Source organism: Leucopleurus acutus (assembly GCF_964270905.1).
Source record: "Leucopleurus acutus genome assembly, chromosome: 13".
NCBI lineage: Eukaryota > Metazoa > Chordata > Mammalia > Artiodactyla > Delphinidae > Leucopleurus > Leucopleurus acutus.
In genome coordinates, this window is record NC_139155.1 from 53,456,871 (window position 1) to 53,476,272 (window position 19,402).

General features: G+C 44.9%; 1 protein-coding gene across 2 annotated transcripts; it reads left to right on the top strand.

Annotated features, from left to right (window-relative positions):
- Positions 1–13,470: 13,470 nt before the first annotated feature.
- Positions 13,471–18,814, top strand: ADCYAP1 (adenylate cyclase activating polypeptide 1; the record flags this gene model as incomplete). Of its 2 annotated transcripts, XM_082853071.1 has the most annotated exons (5): positions 13,471–13,580; positions 15,721–15,852; positions 16,297–16,395; positions 17,513–17,653; positions 18,751–18,814. In XM_082853071.1, 5 exons carry the CDS (start codon positions 13,471–13,473, stop codon positions 18,812–18,814), a joined length of 546 nt encoding a protein of 181 aa, XP_082709197.1. The 2 variants fall into 2 exon arrangements, with proteins under 2 accessions (XP_082709197.1, XP_082709196.1); XM_082853070.1 differs by lacking the exon at positions 18,751–18,814 and having other exon boundaries at positions 15,721–15,908; positions 16,299–16,395; positions 17,513–17,702.
- Positions 18,815–19,402: the final 588 nt, after the last annotated feature.

Genomic DNA, 19,402 nt, shown 5'->3' on the forward strand with positions numbered 1-19,402 from the left:
TTATTTTTAAAATTTTATTTATTTTTGGCCGTGTTGGGTCTTCATTGCTGCCTGTGGGCTTCTCATTGCAGTGCCTTCTCTTGTTGCGTAGCACGGGCTCTAGCCACGTGGGCTTCAGTAGTTGTGGCTTGCAGGCTGTAGAGCGCAGGCTCAGTAGTTGTGGCGCACGGGTTTTGTTGCTCCGTGGCATGTGGGACCTTCCCGGACTAGGGATCAAACCCGTGTCTGCTGCATTGGCAGGCAGATTCTTAACCACTGTGCCACCAGGGAAGTCCAGCATAGTGATTTTTAAAAGCAGTTTCATATGTATATGTATAACTGAATTACTTTGTATTTGTACAGGTTGTACACCTGTACAATGTATAACTGAATTACTTTGTATTTGTACAGGTTGTACAGGTTGTTAGTTTCAGGTTGTACACCTGAAACTAACACAACATTGTAAATCAACTATACTCCAATTTAAAAAAAGGCAGTTTGCAAAGCTGCCATAGATTGCATTCATGCTTGCTCTCTTAGGTAACAGCACAGCAGTTATCCTTGTGAGTGGCAATGACTTACCTGCTGCACTCATCTTCTTTAACTGAGATATTTGTTGGAGATTTCAAAAATAAAGAAACATTTTTGGCAGTTGTATGCACCCGCCAATATTTTCTGAATGAAAGCAGCAGTGGAGGAGTAGAGGGGATCTGACTTAAGGAACTGTCTTAGCTCAGGCTGCTGTAAGGGAATACTGTAAACTGTGTGACTTAAAGATCAGACATTAATTTCTCAGAATTCTGAAGGCTGGGGAGTCCAAGATCAAGGTGCTGGCTGATTCAATGTCTGGCGAGGGCTCTTTTCCTGGTTTGCAGACGGATTCCTGCTTGCTGTGTCCTCACGCAGAGCAAGGGATGATCTCTTCTGTGTTTCTCCTTATGAGGGCACTAATCCCATTCATGAGGGCTCTATGCTCATGACCTAATTACTTCCCAAAGGCCTCACCTTCAAATACCATCACATTGGGGATTAGGGTTTCAATATATGAGCTTTGAGGGGACACAAACATTCAGCTCATAGCAGAAACTCAATAGACAACTTAACAAAAGTGCATTTTGATTCCAGTTATTTTGATTGTAAACCTCATGACGGCAGAGAGTTTACACACCTTATGCTTCTTTTTTAGCCTCTCCAACACATGTTGCTGTTAACTGACAAAAACTTGCTGATATTTTTATCTTGATTTGGCTTCAGTAGACGTGGTAGATGTCTGTTGACTGTGGCTGCTTGCATAGTGCTACACGGTGGACCTCAGGGCTCTGTCGCCTTATGTACAGCTATACATAGTATTACTATGTTTAACTTTTTATGTAATTTTGGGTTCCTTTAGCTCAAGAGTTGGGAGGTTTGCTTCACGTTTTGGTGCGGCTTGCTGCTAAATATAAAAGTTTGCACAGTATTAGGCTACAGTGAAAGAGAACAGGTAAAATCTTTCTGGCTCTAAAATATGTCTGAATCCCTATAGCAGAAGCATTTGGAGAGGAAATATGAGTGGTCCTGCCTCTGAAGAGTGGAGCTGACTTTGTAGGGTGTCCTTCTCTGAATCCAGGACCCACGTGTCTCAAGGTACTTAGGTGCTCCATCTGAAAGGTCCTGTGGCCTCCTTCTTTTGTTCTCTGGCTGTTACTCTGAGTCGTGCAGTTTTCGTAAAGAGATTTTATTAATTTAGCAGCACATTTGCCTTCCTGGGACAGCCTTATTTACGAGGTGTCTGTTGTGTGAAACTTCAGGGAATGGCCATCACACATTGTTGCCCTAGTGCACGTAAACCACACAGACAGCTTTACCCAGACCAGTCTGTCTGCACACCATGCATTCAGCTGGCCCAGCAGCTCCTTGTTTTGTTTTGTTTTGTTTTGTTTGACCACGCCACACAGCTTGTGGGATCTTAGTTCCCCGACTAGGGATTGAACCCGTGCCCTCACAACACAAATGAACGTACCTATGAAACAGAAATAGACTCACAGACATAGAGACAGACTTGTAGTTGCCAAGGGGAAGGGGGTGGGAGAGGGAAGGATTGAGAGTTTGGCTTTAGTAGATGCAAACTATTATATATAGGATGGATAAACAACAAGGTCCTACTGTATAGCACAGGAAACTATATTCAGTATCCTGTGATAAACCATAATGGAAAAGAATATGAAAATTAATGTATATGTATATGTACAACTGAGTCACTTTGCTGTACAGCAGAAATTAACACAACATTGAAGATCAACTATATTTCAATAAAACTAAAAGAAAAGAAAAGAACCCAAGCCCTCAGCAGTGAAAGTGTGGAGTCCTAAAAACTGGACTGCCAAGGAATTCCTTTGTAGTTCCTTGTTTTAACATCTTAGTGAAGCATCATGAGATTGCAAGCCATTTAAAAAGCATTAGGCCCAGTTAACAATTGCCTTAAACTATAAGGCCTCGTAGCCACTTCTGTTCACCATGTTTATTAGGGTTGTCACTTTACCTGGTTCTGTTGTATTTATGTACTCCCTTTCTTTTCAAAGGGCTTCCCAACAAGATATTAGTTCTGTGCAGAAGTCCTGTGAGGGGGAGCAGACTTTTATCCCAATTTAAAGCTGAAAAATGATGGCAAAATGGAAGTTGAAGGTGAGGGTATATATATAAAACAGAGGTGTTGCCTGCACTTGCAGGCAGGAGCAAATCCCCAAGTCTTTATGATTAGTTTTACAGTCGTGCATCAGAGTCCTTCTCAGTATTTCCCAGCATCCCCTGGGAATTACTTGCACCTTGTTTTGGAGAGGGGCATTATACAACCTGTATTAGTTTCCTAGGCTGCTGTAACAAAGTATCACAAACTGGGTGGCTCAGAACCACAGAAATTTATTGTCTCACAGTTCCAGGGGTTAGGGTGTTGGCAGGGCCATCTTCCCGCTGAAACCTATTGGGGAAGGAACCTTCCTTGCCTCTTCCAGCTTCTAGAAGCCCCAGACATTCCTTGGCTTGTGACAGTATCATGCTCACCTTCACTTGGCATTATCCCCATGTCTCTTCACCTAATCTTCCCTTTGCACATATGTGTGTCTCTGTCCAAATTTCCCCATATTACAAGGGACCCCAGTTATATTGTATTAGGGCACACCCTAATGACCTCATTTTAAATTGACGACATCTGCAAAGACCCTATATTCAGATAAGATTACATGCTGAGGTGCTGGGAGATTAGGACTTCAACATACATTTTTGGAGGACACAGTTCAATTCATAACACTGCCTTTTGAAAATTCTAACTAATGCCTCAAACATAGCACTTCACCAAGCCTGCTTGCTAGATACTGTTCAGCCCTGATAACATCTACCCCTGAAGCCTGGCATGGAAAGGATGTATTTTATGAAGGAGAGGTCAGGAGATACTAATCAGATGTCTAGACCTACTTGGTCCCACAAACCATGACAATAAACTTGGATCATAAAGGAGCCAAATTCTGAACAAAACACAAGTTAGATGATCCACCTCTGAATAATGTATGATAAATTATTCTTCCAAGATACAGTCAACCTCATTCAGTACAAATTTAACACATTCAATTAATCTTATCAATAATGAGAGGATTTGATACATACACTAGACACAGCTACTGTTGATGACCGTATTGCTTGGCTCTCCCCTCTGCTGTGTTTCTTCCCGTACCTGCCTTTGCTATGCTATCTTCCTTAATGTGTTGACTTGGTTCTGTTCTTTCTTCCTTTCTGATTTGCCTTCAGCTTTCCTTCCAAGTGGAGGTCACAGATCAGACCTACATGATGAGAAGAATCAAATAGATGCTTAGCTCATTATAAGACAAAAAAATTTCAACAGAGGAAGTACACATTTATTGGAAAAGTAATAAAGAAAAGCCATGAATTATATTTAAAAATAAATCTCATACTTATTTCTCTTATTATAAAATACATGTTCATTAAAAAAAAAACTTTAGGGGCTTCCCTGGTGGTGCAGTGGTTGAGAGTCCGCCTGCTGATGCAGGGGACACGGGTTCGTGCCCCGGTCCGGGAGGATCCCACATGCCGCGGAGCGGCTGGGCCCGTGAGCCATGGCCGCTGGGCCTGCGCGTCCGGAGCCTGTGCTCCGTAATGGGAGAGGCCACAACAGTGAGAGGCCTGCGTACCGCAAAGAAACAAACAAAAACAAAACAAACAAAAAAAAACTTTAGGAAAAACACATAAGCATTAAAATAAAATAAAAAGAATCCATGATCCCCTTCATAATTCCAACACTGTCAATGAACTTTGTTAATGTTTTGGTATATTCCTTCCGGAGGCACACGTATAAACATTCTGCTTTTACAAAGCTGGTATTGTACATGTGGGTTTATAATCTGTTCTCTGTCTCTTTTTAACAACATGTTGTAAGCATCTCCTCATGGCATTAAAGATTTTTCTACAGTGTCATTTCCTTTCATCATTCTGCAGTGGAAATAAAGTTCCATTGTAGGGATATACTAAAAAAAATTAATCAGTCCCCTACTATGGGACATTTTATGGTTGTTTTCAAATGTTTCTTATTATAATCAATGGTGCTGTGATTAGGGTTGTATTAATCTTTTGATAGACCTATGCTTATTTTCTCAGCATAAATTCATAGAAGTAAAATCAGTGGGTCAAATTTATGAATAATTGACAAACTGCTCTCTGGAAAAGATGGATCAGTTTACACTCCTGCCAATAGTGCTTGAGAACACATATTTCCTGGCATATTTGATAATACAACATGGTAGAATATAAAAATATCATTCCAATTTGGTAAATTAAAAAACCAACACTTTAATTTGCATTTGTATGACCATTTATGCTACATAGAATAGATCAAAGGAATAAATATAAAAGATGTAAATATAAGAAAATAAAACTATTATGTAATTTCCAATGCAAAGAGTAGGATACTAGGACAACTGACTATCCAATTGGAAAAATAAAGATTTTGTGCAAATTTATTGGCCACTCATGTTTCTAATTTTGTGAATTGCCTCTTTATGTCCTTCACCAACTTTGCATTTAGGTATGATTATCTTTTCTTTATGGATCTATTAGTGTTCTTTGTACTTTGAAAATCTGAATTCAAATTTTCATGTTTATTTTTCATAAGCAATGGCAAAATTTCCCCATTTTCCTGTTTAACTATTTAACTTTATTTGTGAACTTTATTTTAATACAGAGAAATTTAAAAAAAATTTTAGTCAATTTATCAATCTCTTACTTTTTGGTTTCTTTTAAATTGCCAGCTGTACAATTTTCTTTCCAATTCTAAAAGTATTTCTATATTTTTTTCTAGTATTTTTGAGATTTCTTACATTTAAAATTTTAATCCACTTGAACATGTTTGATGTTCTTGTAGGACATGAGTAGCGATCTAATTTTTTTTTTCCAAATGGATAATTAGTTGTCCCAGTATTCTATTCTTTCCCTTGGAAATTACATAGTAGTATTTATTTCTTCATATTTATATACTTGATATTTATTCCTCTGATATATTATTTCATCAGCACCACACTGTTTCAATTACTGCAACTTTATCACATTTTTTAATACCTGTGAGTGAAACCGTATTCATTACTTACATCTTTAAAATGTCTTTAAAATGATACTTACACATAAGTTCATTTATTTTAAAATGTCAAGAAAAAGCAAGAATTGTTCTAACTACTGCTTTAAAACTCATGTTTTATTAAATAATCGTATGCTTTTATGAAAGTTGATGCTTCTTTCCCCTTTAATAATAATAATGGTAATTATACAGTAATAACAAGGAGACCAAATGGTAGGAGAAAGTACAGTAACTTTGGAAACAGGCAGTCCTGGGTTGGAAACCTCACTTTGTCATTTATTAGCTGTGTGCTTTGGTCAAGTTAGTTCACCTTTAAGAGTCTCAGTTTATCCATTGGTAAAAAAAGGAATAAAACTACCAAATCTACTTCCTAGGGCAATGAGAGGATTAAATGGGACATTGCTAATACAGAGCAAGTCACTGCTGTCAAAGAAGGACCCCAGTAAATGTAATTTCCCTTCCTTTATACTGGTCTAGGATTTATTGTTTGTAAAACATTTTTATATACATCACCTCATTTGACTCACAAAAGTCTTGACTCATTGGCAATCATACGATTTCCGTGGTATTAAATTACACGATGATTTAATAAGATATGATGATGATATAATGGTATTTAATGGTCATCTTACAAGATAATTTTTTTTTACTTAAAAACATCACTGAAACTTCTGCTACACTCTTAGGTATGAAATCACTTTAAATAATGACTCAGGATGGCAATATTTTTAACCTTTTCAACAATTTGATAACATAAGTAAGAATATGTGTACCATTAATGCACATATTTTTAGACACATATCTATTTTCTAAAGCAAAGCCCATAAGTATGTGATATGTTTGTAGTCTAACTAAACCAGTTTCTGTTGTGTTAATAGCATTGGATTCCAATTACATTAACCATAATTTTTAATTTAAAAATTAATAAGAAAAGAAACATTTTCTTCTCAGTTGAGTCAAATCATGGATTAAATCTCATATTAAATTAGTAATTTATATTTATAACAACTCTGGAACAAATAAATATGTAAATTAGTATAATATACTACTGTCACTAAGACTGTCTGAAGTCACTGAGACTTGAATTTGAGTCTCTGCTTTACAATGTAGCAGCTGTGTGACTTTGGCTAAGTTACCTAAGCACTTTGAGTTTTAGTTTCTCATCTGTAAAATAGAATAATAGTAGTATCTAGAAAGAAGATTGTTTGAGGGTAAAGGAAATAACTCTAATCAAGCATTTATCATAGTAAGTGTTCAATAGATGATTATTTTTGCTGTTGTTATTGCTATTATTGACTGGCGAGTAGCAAAATTATGCAGCCCCATTGGAAGGAAGGACTTAAAAGAATTTAAAGAAATAATAATTGAAGCTTTCAAATAGTAAACTCATGGCTAATATAATTGTATTTCAAGCAGATGATAGTTTCTTAAAAAATTAAATCATGCCTCTATATTTGGGTGGAGAGAAGAATTAATTTAAAAATATTTGTAGAGATTTTATTATTAACACAAAGTATTAGTAATAAGGATAATGAAAAACAAGCGCTCCGATATTATTACAAACAGACCTATATTCACAGATAGATAAGGCTGAGTTTGAACCCCAAGGACAGAGGTTTGGGATACTATGAACTCATAGAGCAACATCCTGTTTTGATTTATGCATAAAAGCCTTGTTTTATTTTGCACACAGATCTTCCTTCCAACATTTTTAGAGGCTGTCACAAAAACTCAGTTAAGATATTGGGTGTCCTGTATCCTCTTCAAGCTTTTCTTCCTGCATTTAAGACTTACATGAGCAGAAGATTTAGACTTAAGTAGAGAGAAGACTTCCTTCTCCTTGGCTTTTAAGAGGACATGTTCTGGAAACCTCTGGAGAATCTTGCAGATGCTGCACAGTGAAGTATGGGGTATATATTTTTGGAACCTAGGGTAGGGGAGGAAAATCCTTCTTCTCTTCCCTTCTAGGTTCTTTGGTTAGCCTACTAATTAAATCAACATAAGACAGATTAACAACAACAGCAACAAAAAAACCAAATTTAATTCGTGTGTATGGAAGCCCATAGAAATATGAGACTACAAGAAGAGACCAAAGCAGGCAGCTTTTATACCTTCTGGACAAAGAAAAAAATAAACTTGTGAGGAATTGACAAGACAAAGAAGTTTGGACTTGGTGTAGTAAATTAGTGTAGAAGTAACAAGGTTTGTTTATAATACCCTTCTTGGCCCTAAATTTTCTATCTCTGGTGATAAGGATGCCCCGTCTACCTCCTGGGACAGGGAAGGTACTTTCACATGGGAGATTTATTTCCTGCTTTTAGGGGTACAAAGGAGGGTTAGTGTTTTTCTTGAACCAGCTGTTTCAAAATAATCAATATGCCAAAGTGGTATATTTGGGGCAGGCTGCCCTGAACCCCATCACCAGTAAGCTAATGCTCAGAACCAGGCCTTAGAAGAGCCACATATATGCGATAGTTGAAATCACCCAAACTTTCAGCAAAGGTTCAATCCTAGATTTGCTTCTTGAGTGTCTGCTTTGTCTTAAAACTGGCAAAATTTCTTGGCCCTGTGAACAGGCAGTTCTGTTCTTGAATTAGAAAGGTATGTTTTTGCTCATGTGGTTTGGAAAGGCTTCCTTTGCTGATTGTTTTCAGAGTGTGTGAAGCACTAGATTCTGAAGGTCAGAGAAACCATGACACATTCTGGGTAAGCTCATCAGCTCCTCACTACTTTGTGAGTTCAGAGGGGCATGATGCAGGCAGTCCAGTAAATGATGGTCATGATGTTCCACTGCAGAACATCTGGGTTTCCCTACAGGTATAATCGGTATGAGGTGAGTCATTAGTCATAACATTTTCTGGAAGAGTCAGAAGAGAAAAAGTTTAGAGTGAAATTGAATACAGTGTTGCAATTTACTCTTGTCACTCATATGAGAGGATGATGTTTTGCAATGAGCTTGCTCACTGAGAAAGCGTACTGTAGCCTGGTTCCTAGCTAAGTATTGACTTAGAAATGAATAGAATGAAAGTATAAGACTTTCTCAATCTGGTTTAATGTTATTTATACTAGGAATGTATGAAGATGTGTGCAAACATGTCCTTTCATATGGTAAAAAAAAAAAAAATCCATGGGGTAGGGGATGGGGATGGTGGTGGTACAGGGCAATGGGGAGAGCTATACAGTCAAAGAAAGGAAAAATGAAAACATGGAAACTGTAGGATGGGTAGCTAGGCCAGAAAGAAAGTAGTGGAAATCTCCTTACCCTAGGGAACTGTGTCTTGTTTACGCCAGGTGTTTGCTAATGTTGTGAAGCCATCTGCAAATTCAAACTCTCAGTTATATACTAGACATATTCTTCCTGTTTGAATACAAATCCCACTTTTTCAAGGGCTAATGAGTTCTTTAAAATCGAGTGTTGTTTGAGGGTTCAAGGCTTGAAACTTCAAGGAGACAGATGTGTTTGTGACCAGGAAAAACAATTCAGGGAAGTGTTAGTTTGACTTGTAGCTAGCATCCACCACTTCAGACTAAAAGTTTTGTTTCCATATCTTAAGGACCAACGGGATAAAAAGGAGTTGATAACGTTATAGGTTTGAAATTCAGGATCTTTGATCATTTCCAACAAATATTTCCAAACAGCCTCTTCTGGGTAGGTCATGGCTTAGCGGGAAACTGCCTGCCTTCTGTCGCTCTCCCTCACAGAGGACCTAGGTGAGGCTTTGCACTCTGAAGATTTCCGTGGTACCACCAGCTTCTCTGACTGAACATGATGCCAGTTACCTGCCATTCTTTGCTTCCATGGTCGGGAAAGAAACTGTTGCCGGGGAATTCTTCTACTTCGTCTAGTGAACGTTGCGGGTAAGGGTCGGGGCTCTTGGAAAGAGGACTTGAAATTCCTCTGCGTTACCCGTAAATTGGAAGTTCTAACTCTTGGGTCCCTTCTTCGTCCCCTCCCTCTTCTCCCTGTGTCACTGTCAATTACACTTGGGCATCTGGACGTTTCTCTCTCGTCTGCATTTGTAGTGAGTAAGCAAGTCCATATCTGCCGCCACGGTTTCCTGCGCGGCCCTGGCCGGGACCCCTTGCAGCTCGCACGGGGTGGCTCCGGGCCTCTCCAGCCTGGTGTGATGCGCGCCTCCTCACTGCTCCCCCAAATCCCCAGACACAAAGGCCCCCTGAAAGCAGCGTCAACACTAGAGTTAGAACGCTCCCGAGGTTGGAAGCAAATTACCACTCTCAGGGCATTTGGGGGTAGTTTTGGTCTTTGAGACATCGGTCGCCCCATATTCCCCTCCATCGAATAGAAAGCAGAAAGGGTCTGCGCTCGCGCCGAGGGTCTGTCGAGGCAGGGGTGCAGCCCCAGACCCCCCAAGTTCTTGAGCTGGGTCCTCAGCCTCTAGCTCCTCCCCTTTCTCAGCCTTCCCAGCATCTCCCGGCCCAGCGGTTCAGGACCAGACCAGAACTTTCAATAATAGGATCGCATCTTTGCCCACGGGACACCAAACTCGCCTAATGAGAGACGCTGCAATGGGTCGAAAGTTCTGCGGGACGACCCTTTTCCGGGTCCGATTCCCCCAGGTAGCAGTGGGTCGGGGCTGGGCGGGTCTTTGGATTGTGCTGAGCAATGCATGGATCTCCGAAGCTTGATTGTTTTTGGAGTTCAGTGGCCAAGAATCTCAAATTAAATTCTCTGCTTAGTCTTTCACTTCAGTGAACGGGTTCGGGCCTCGAGGCCGGTAATTTTGGCGTGCTGGGCCCTGAGGTCCGAGCTCACAGGGCCCACGCTGAGAACAGTCCAGTGGCACATCTTTTGTAAACCAGAGGCGCAGGTCGGATTCTTGGGGTGGGTGGAGCCGGCAGTTCCTTCCTCCTCCGCATAAACGTATTGGTGTTTGTGGATTTCCCCCTTTAATAGTCCATGAAGTCAACAAACTCCCCACATGGTGGCTCCCTTTACTAAAGTCGAGTAGTGAATTGGTACAAGGAGTCTTGGAAATTTTCAAATATTTCTAAAGATTTAACTCATTTCAGAATTCGCGTGGGCGGAAAGAGTAGGATTTTAATCGGGTTCACCTTTGACGTGAAGCAAGGCGGAAGACAGGAAAGCCACAGTCGGTAATAGCTCCGGGCGCTTTAGTAAGAAAGCCGTCTCTGCTTGATTATCCGGTCGTGTTCACCGCCGGCTCTTTGTGTGCGAGCTTACTCCAGAGGCAGAGCTGAACACGGAACACACGCATGTAAACACTCCAACATAAATCAGCGAACATATGCAGTGGAGACAAAGAGATTCACCCCCATGTAGATGTGGTTTGAATCTTTATTGCAGATAGGCAATCTGGAGCATCCCCAGGAATAAACTAAGAGGAAGTGGCAGTTTCTGGCCATGAATGGTCAGAACGAAGCAAAACTTTGTCACCTTGGAGGAAGTATTAAATCTCAAATAAGACAGCGGGAAAGGCATTGAAAATGAGCAGCATTATAATCTTGTCTTAGAAAAAGCATGCAGAATATAGCTTCTCTAAATGTTAGATCTAAATCATAGTAACAGGAAACACTCCCACTAAATTGCCATTTCCTCTAATTTTTGTTTAAGATCCAAATAATTAAAATGCACACTAATGGTTATCGATGGCTCTGTTTCTTTTTTAAAAGAAATAGACCCGAGTTCCCTTACTGGAGTAGAAATTTACAGATCTTCTTAAATAACCCCGGGACTTGGAAGCTTCCTGGTGTATATGGTCTTCCCTTATTGCTTTCCTCTCCCCACGTCATTTTCAGTTAAAAAATTTTAGCCATCCCCAACGAAGGGATTCCTGTTAGAAACCCTCAGTAAGTGAATTTGTACTGGGTATCCTCGTGCTTTCCCCGTCTGTCTGTAACCCCCAAACAGAACTCAAGCTGTAAATAAAGGGGAGAAACATATTTCTCACTCCCAAATTCTTAAAATTTCAGTTTTTGTGGAAAATACAATTTCACAATTTCAATGTTAAAATTAGTAAGAGCCACAGAAAGTGTGAAGGCGTCCAAATAGGTCATCTAGAGATCCAAAAACCAGGACTAAGGGGAGACATAGAATGCTCTACTCAGAAGGGCAGGGGCAAGGGTTGGACAGTTCTCACCATTAAGGGCATTCGTGGACACTGCAAGGGAGGAACATATCTGAACAACGGGGGAACTTGGACGATGAATCGCCACATTAAGGGCACCACTACCAAATCTTCAGAGGCTCTGGTGAAAAATTAAACTAGTGGCAATTCTCAATGTTTGCAGCATCTGCGACCAAACAGTTCAGCACTCCAAGCCTGGACAGCTCCACAGGCCGAGCTCCGGACGCGGCTTTAACTCTAATCAATTCTACTCAGAGCCAGACTGTCAACGACAGCCAGACTCATTAGAGATTTACTGAAAATCCTCCAAGACTTCCCTTTAAAAACAAAACGACTTCCACATTTAATTGTCTATCTAAAAGAACATACGCAAGAAATTAGGAGATCTAAATTAAATTTATTAATAGGAGGGCTTGATGGTGCTTAATTCCAGAGCTCAGAGCTATGATTGCTGGGGCTTGATGAAAAAGCAAAAAGAAATAAGAGGGACATAGTTAAAAACATGATTTTCACCATTCTCAAAATTCTATGAATTCTTTACCCATCCTTGAGAAGTGGGTAAAATTGAAAACAATCAAAACAATTAAACTTCTTTAAAATTGTACTGTTTGAGTTAAAGGTGTTTATGAGAAGTCGATGACTCCGGATCTTATCCAAGAGGACGGCACAGAATAGTTAATATGTTCCTTGAGGGACTAGGATGCTGACGTCTTTTTCTGATACCCGATCATTACGTGACTGGAAAAAAAAAAAAAAAAGGAAGTCATTCCATGAATAAAAATCGGAGTGCAACAGTGCAACAAAATATTCTGTACTTAAAGGCCATAGGCAGACAGATGTTGACAAAGAAGTCTCTTCCAAAGCCACGTTCGGATTGATTTCTGCTAACTGCACATATAAACAGGAGCAGAGGGCCGGTCACCTCTGTAACCACCGGCAGCAGCAGCAGAAGCCGCAGCTTCAGACGCAGCCAGAGGGACTTGTGAGCAGAGAAGGCGCTGCCGACTCGCGCAGCTGCCTGACCGAGTGGCTCCCACAGACGCCGGCTGCGCTGGGGCCCTCTCTCTTTCCTTCGTCTCCTTCTAAGACTTTCCCTCTTTCCTTATCACTTCTTTCTCTCCGTGAACTTAAGGCCACTTTGTCCCCCACCCCTCTTAACTCGTCGCCCCCTCCTTCTTCCTTCTACATCTCTCTCCTCGCCCCCTTCTCTCGGTGTCACGCTCCCTCCTAGTCCTGAGCGTCCACAAACTTTTGAACAGAATACCGGCCTCAGCAAACAAGTCCTTCAGCTCCTCCTGCTGCTCCTGCTCGTTGCTGCGGCTTCTGCTCAGACACTAACGCCAGACGGTGATGCCTCTTGGGTTGTGACTCCAGAGCAGAAACTTGGAGAAGCCCTTTGCCCGCCGTCCTACTTGGCAGCAAACCCTCTCCTGGCAGCGGTAGGAGTTGAATGGTAAGGGGAAAAAAATCTTACCAAACCAAACAACTCACCTGACTACTAATTCTTTCGCCAGCATCAGGGTACGAGTTAGTTTTCCTTCGTACCAGATCTGGCGAGTTATTGGGCGTTGGGTATATACATATACTTTCTAACTATAGCGAGAAGGAAGTGGCGGGGGCGCGCCGGCTGTCATTAAGCCGTATTCAATACTGGGAGTCAGAGGTGAGCGCCGTCCCTCCCTCAGTTCAGGGAGTTTCTAGGGGTCGGAGGGTGGAAGGCCAGTGGCGTTCTGACTGCTGTGTGCTCTCTTTCGCGTCCTGCGCAGAATGACCATGTGTAGCGGAGTGAGGCTGGCCCTGCTGGTCTACGGGATAATAATGCACAGCAGCGTCTATTGCTCACCTGCCGCCGCCGGACTCCGGTTTCCTGGGATCAGGTAGGTGCTGGCTGCCCTAGCTGAGCTGAGGCCGGGGCTTCCCTTCCCCTGACACCTCCTCGTGGTCGCCCTCCTGCAGTTCCTCGGTCAGGCTACGACCGGTCAGGCTTACCACCACCTCCCCATGCGGCCCCACTGCACCGCCACCAGCCTGGGTCCGGCCGCGGGTCAGTGGCCGTGGCTCAGCGGGAAGATCCCGGCAGACTCCGCTGGCCCTTGGCCCCCCTCCCCCAGCCCGCCGCAGCCGAGGCGCCTGGGTGGACCGAGCGCACTTCGGCGGGCTGGAGAAACCTCCCCTCCCCCAACCCCTCCCACGGGAGGGGGGCAGGGCCGGGCCCTATTCTTAGCTTGAGTTAGGAGAACTTTGGCTCCCGGAGCCAGTTTGGAGGGGGGGGTTGAGAGTGAAGCTCCCGTGGACTTTGCTTTGTTACAGCTTGTTCGGGACTATCGGGGCGGGGTCTCCCTCTCTCTCCTCACCTCAATTAGAATTCTTTCTACTGGAAGAGCTTCCTCTCAAGTGATAGGTTTTCCAACTGCATTTTGAGTCTTGGGGAGAGGGAGTGTTGGCCGGGTAGAGTTAAGAAGAAGCTATTTGAGAGAAGGAAAACAAAGATGAGGGAGGGGGAAATAGATGAAATGGATGCAAAGGAGCAACAGAAACCAAACTGGCAGGCAGTACTGGGAAGGCAGCCCTACCCACCCCAGGCAGGAGTAACCCTGGCTTCCCCCACCCACCCCCAATTCCGGGTTTCTAATCGGTCGGCGCTGCCCGGGTTCCCCGCCGCAGCCCCAGAGTCCCGGGCCTGTCAGCGGGAGAGTGGAAGCTCGCAGCGCAACATCGGCACTCCGCTGTGCACCGGGCTCCCGGCGGCGAGGAGCGCGCGTTCTGACCGCAAAGCTGCTCCTCCGAGCCGCGCCCAAGAATGATCTCCTTAGGGGTCGCTGACCATTGATTTGGGTTCTGGCTTCGGTGTTAGGATTCCAGCATCTGGGCACGGGGTACGGGGTGGAAGTGCCGAGAAAGACCAGGAGACTCCGAGCAGCCGGGCCAGGGCAGACAGGCGCGTCGCCGAGGAAAGGCTGGGTGTGGGGCGAGCGCAGCAATGCCTTGCCCCTACCGCTCCAGGGATGGAGGAAAGGCGAGCGAAGTAACGAAGTATGGCTAACCCCTCCTAAAGCGCGCTACTTGCCTTGGCCGCTTTCCTAGTCTCTCCAGCGGCCGAAAGCGAGTGGGTTGTGTATACTAACCCACCTCTCCCGTCCTGTATCAAGGATTGAGTTGGTAGGTAAGGGCGACTGCGAGATTGTTGTCTCTCGGTCCCCTGTTGACCCTTTGACCCTCTCCCTTTGCGTCTGGGTTGAGATGCTGTCCTGCCGCCCCGCCACCGCTAACATATTAGCGCGAACTATCTACTTACTGGACTTAAAAGCCTTATTATACCCCCAGCTATTTTCAAAGTCCCGTGTGCCTGACACTTTCTCCGGGCAAGAGGTACCGGAGGGCGCGGACATGCCACAGAATGAGCTGCTGCCAAACAGGCTAAGTTTAGGGGCATCTATTACTCATGTTCCTGCCAGATCCTCTCCCGCCCAAAATAGAAGCCGGAGGTTCTCCGTGACCTACATCTGCGCGGGGAAGGACTCCCCTGGGCTCGGAGGCTGGGTGGGGGTGGCTGCTGGCGTTGGCCACCGGACTCCCCAGCCATCCACCCTCTCTGGCTCCCGGCCTCCCCCATCCGGTCTTCGCGTGGCCAGCGTCTCTCTCCTAGAGCCCTTCTCATCTCTGCCCGCCGCTGCTTGTGGACGGAGGCTCAAGCGCCAGGCCGGGAGCGGAGCGGTCCTCCTCCGTGGCCAGGTGTGCTAAGTCGGCGCAGACGCCTCGGCTTCCCAGTGCCCGTTGAGGCCGCGGCCCGGGCAGGGCGACCCTGCACCCGCGAGATGAGGGGTGGGAATTTCTGTTGGGTGGAGTTTTCTCCTCCTACTTCTACCCGCACCCCTGTCCTAGAAGAAGAGGCAATTCTCCAAGGGGCGCCTTTAGGATGAAGGAAAATCGTGAGAGCCCCTAGGGATCTTTGGGTTCTCGCAGAGCCGAGGAGGGACCTGTAGTGACCACTCCTCGTGCCCCCGACTACCGCTGCAGGCCGGAGGACGAGGCGTACGACGAGGACGGAAACCCGCTGCAGGACTTCTATGACTCGGATCCACCTGGCGTGGGGAGCCCCGCCTCCGCGCTGCGCGACGCCTACGCGCTCTACTACCCGGCGGAGGAAAGGTACCACCGCACGGCCCTGCGCCGGCCCAGGACTGGGAGGGAGAAAGGGGCAGGGGGTGGCCCATCGAGTAGGTTCTTTTTCATAAAAGCCCTCAAGCCTCTCCTCTCCCGGGATGGTTCCCACGAGAGCGAGAGAAAGTTAGTAGCGGGCCGGTTTGTGTGGACATGAGGGCCGCGTGGGGACGAAAGGTCCGTGGCCCGAGGAGTGGCAGTGAGTGCGCGCCCAGGCCGGGCTCCACACCTGCGGTCCCCGGAGGGCAGGACGAACTCCGGTTCCTGGCACTCACGGGAACATCCCAAGAGTCATCCCCGAGTGCCTTGCCTCTGGGGTTTTCCCCGGCAGCCTCCCGGAGCACCGGGGGGCGTGCGTGCCCAGCTGGGGACCTGGGGCTGCCACTTGGGGACAGTCAGTGACCCCAGGCGCGCACTTTGCCTCCTTGTTAGAGATTTCGCCCATGGGGTCCTTAACAAGGCCTACCGCAAAGTGCTGGACCAGCTGTCCGCCAGGAAATACCTGCAGACGCTCACGGCCAAGGGCGTGGGGTAAGAGTTTGCGAAAGAGTTAACCCGCGCGTAATGGCGCGCCCCCGCGAGCGCCGGGGTGGGTATCTGTGCCAATGCGCGCTGGGCGGGCGGCGCAGCTTCTACGTCCGTGCGTGCACGTGGGGCCGAGGGTGCGTCTGCGCCGCAGGGTCTGCCGGGCCAGCTCCCGGAGGCAGACTAAGGTTCGGAGACCGCGACTTAAGTTTGGCCAGAGAGCTCGGGAACTGGGCGAGGAAGGGAGAAGGCAGGAAACCCGGGGAATCTGATCCGTTTTGAATAATTGAAAAAAAGAAAAAGCCCCCCTCCCCCACCCCAGGCCTTCAAAACCTTCAAGCTTCGTGGGACGATTGGCTAGGATATCCTCTAAGCATGACTTTTTCTTTCCTCATTTTTCTTTCACTGTAAATTCAGTTCGAAACAAACAAATCCTCAGATTTGGACCCTTAAGGAAACAGTTTTTGCTGGTGCCAGACAAACCCAGAGCACAGGGCTTGCGTGGAGCATCTCTCAGCAGAAGGCAACATTTTAATAAAGCCTATGGGACAAAAGATTACATTTTCCGCAATTAATAATTCATGCGATGAAAAATATTGCCTACAGCCTGTCGACTTATATTATTATCACGTTTTTCACTTTAGCGCGCAGGAGAGGAGTGTTCATGTCTGACTAGGAATTGCGGGATCGATGTAAACTCCACGGCAGCAGCCAACTTGAAATTTAGGGCTCTTCGGTTATTTTCTCTGTACGTGGGGTTGGGTGGGGGTGTGCCAGGAACGGTCAGGACGATTGAGCGCAAAAGCATGGATATTCAAATCTCAGCAGGCAGCGTTTGGAGAGAGGTTGGCCTTAAGTCGCTTGCCTTTGGCCCAGACCTCATCTGGGGCCCATTCTGTAAGGACTTAGTGCCCCAAGATAGTCGATGGGGAAGGTGGAGTGAGGGTTCCCATCGCAGCCCTCCCTCCGGCAGCTCTCTGGCCGAGCGAGGCGGCGCGGTGGGCGTTGAGAGCCGGCGTCCTCCCTGAAGACTCCCGCTTGGGGTGGGGCCCGTCTGCCTCCAGCAACTATTCAACCTGTGTCTCCCGCCCCGCCACCCTCTTCCCGACCTCTTTCCTTGCAGTGGGAACCTGGGCGGAGGCGCGGACGACGACTCGGAGCCGCTCTCCAAGCGCCACTCGGACGGAATCTTCACGGACAGCTACAGCCGCTACCGGAAACAAATGGCTGTTAAGAAATACTTGGCGGCCGTCCTAGGGAAAAGGTATAAACAAAGGGTTAAAAACAAAGGACGGCGAATAGCGTATTTGTAGCGATGAGTTACCAGCTACCCTGTGTATACAACCCTGACACACTGAAAAGTCATTTTCCCAACTGACTGAACAGTCATCGCTCTTGTGTTCTGTCCAAACATGTATTTATGTATGAAGTAAAGCCATTAAATGAATATTTTGATAATAATATTGTTTTTCTTTTTACAAAGCACTAGAGAATGCACAGATATACTTTGTGGACCAATTATTGATATTGATATATATATATTACAAATTTATATTAAGAATATATATATAAAAGTATAATTGAAAGCAGTTCAAAGTGTGCACAAGGATTGAAAATTCGCCTGAGCTGTTTGTTTTTATATAAAATAAATAGAAAAATAGACAATCATTGTTTTGAATATTACTCCTATTTTTGTAAACTGGAATTAAAAGGACAGTATTTTTATCCACTACAGGCCTGAAGATATTAATACCGACCATTTGCTACTGTACATAAACAGTGATGCCCTGCTCCAGGGAGATTTTGAGTAATGATTTGGGAGAATTGCTGGAGGGCACTCTTTCCCAGTGAGTCTTTGGGGCAGGCTGCTTCAATCCCAGCTGGACTCAGCTAGCCACTGTCCCCCTCGCTGGGTGGCAATTCCAATACTTCTGCTTTCTTGGATTCTATTTTCATGTGTATTTGTTTCTCTTCAGACTCACCCCAGAAGGAAATTCTCCTGATAAAACAACAGCTGGATCCAAATTGCGCTTCTCCCCAGGATTCATACCACTCCCTGGGGGAGGAATTGGACTCTACAGAGAAGGGAGACTTGAATAGGAAGCTCCCTTTTCTGTACTTCCAGGGACCCCAATATTCCAAGGTTAGGGCAATTGGAACAAAGTGAAGGAAATGTAGGAATATTGGAAAAGGCAGAGCGTAAGGCAGTAGGAGGAGGACCCTCCTGGAGAGGGACTGGCTGGGGGCTGCCTCAGGCCTGGGAGCTGGGCATAAGCCGAGTCCCACCGTAGTCCCCTGCCTGCCTGACTTTGGGCGCTGGGTATTGGAAATGGATGCAAAGTACAATGTGTTTTTCTCCAGTGCTGTCCATGCTTCTCATCTTGTGAAATGGCCAGGATCCTCCCCTTTGAACCTTGCTCTGTAGGAGCCACCCTTTTCTTTCGTGGTTTTCTGAAGACTTCTTTCCCACCCTCTCGCACCAGTTTTTAAAGTACTGTTTACCATTTTTCATTCACTTCTCTTAAATTTGTAATGCTTCTTAATATTTTTGTTGTTTGATGCTAGCACCTATTGTAAAGTATAGGAACCCTTGTGTAGTTACCACTAAGTAATTATGCACTAAATATGAATCTTTTGTTTCTTGTTGATTGAGTTTGTAGGTAAAATGTATTTTTCTACATTATGGCTTATTGCTTAGTAAAATTTATTTCATAAAACCAACCTTTGTCATATTAGAATGTGTAGTGTTCACATGTTGGTCAGTTGTACTAACTGATAAATCATTTAAATCTCATCTTCATATGTATGAGTACTATCTTATATTTGTGGTCAAGAGTGAGGTAAGCAAGTTCCAACAGGCCCTGAGAATGTCCCCTTGTATTCTTTCTTGGCTACAGAAAGCATGTCTGTCTGTTTCCTATCAATTTCTTGAACCTGTCAAGTAATCTCAATAAACAAAAGAACCTTCACCCAGCAACCAGCTCAAGCAACAACAGGCAAACCAGCCAGCCAA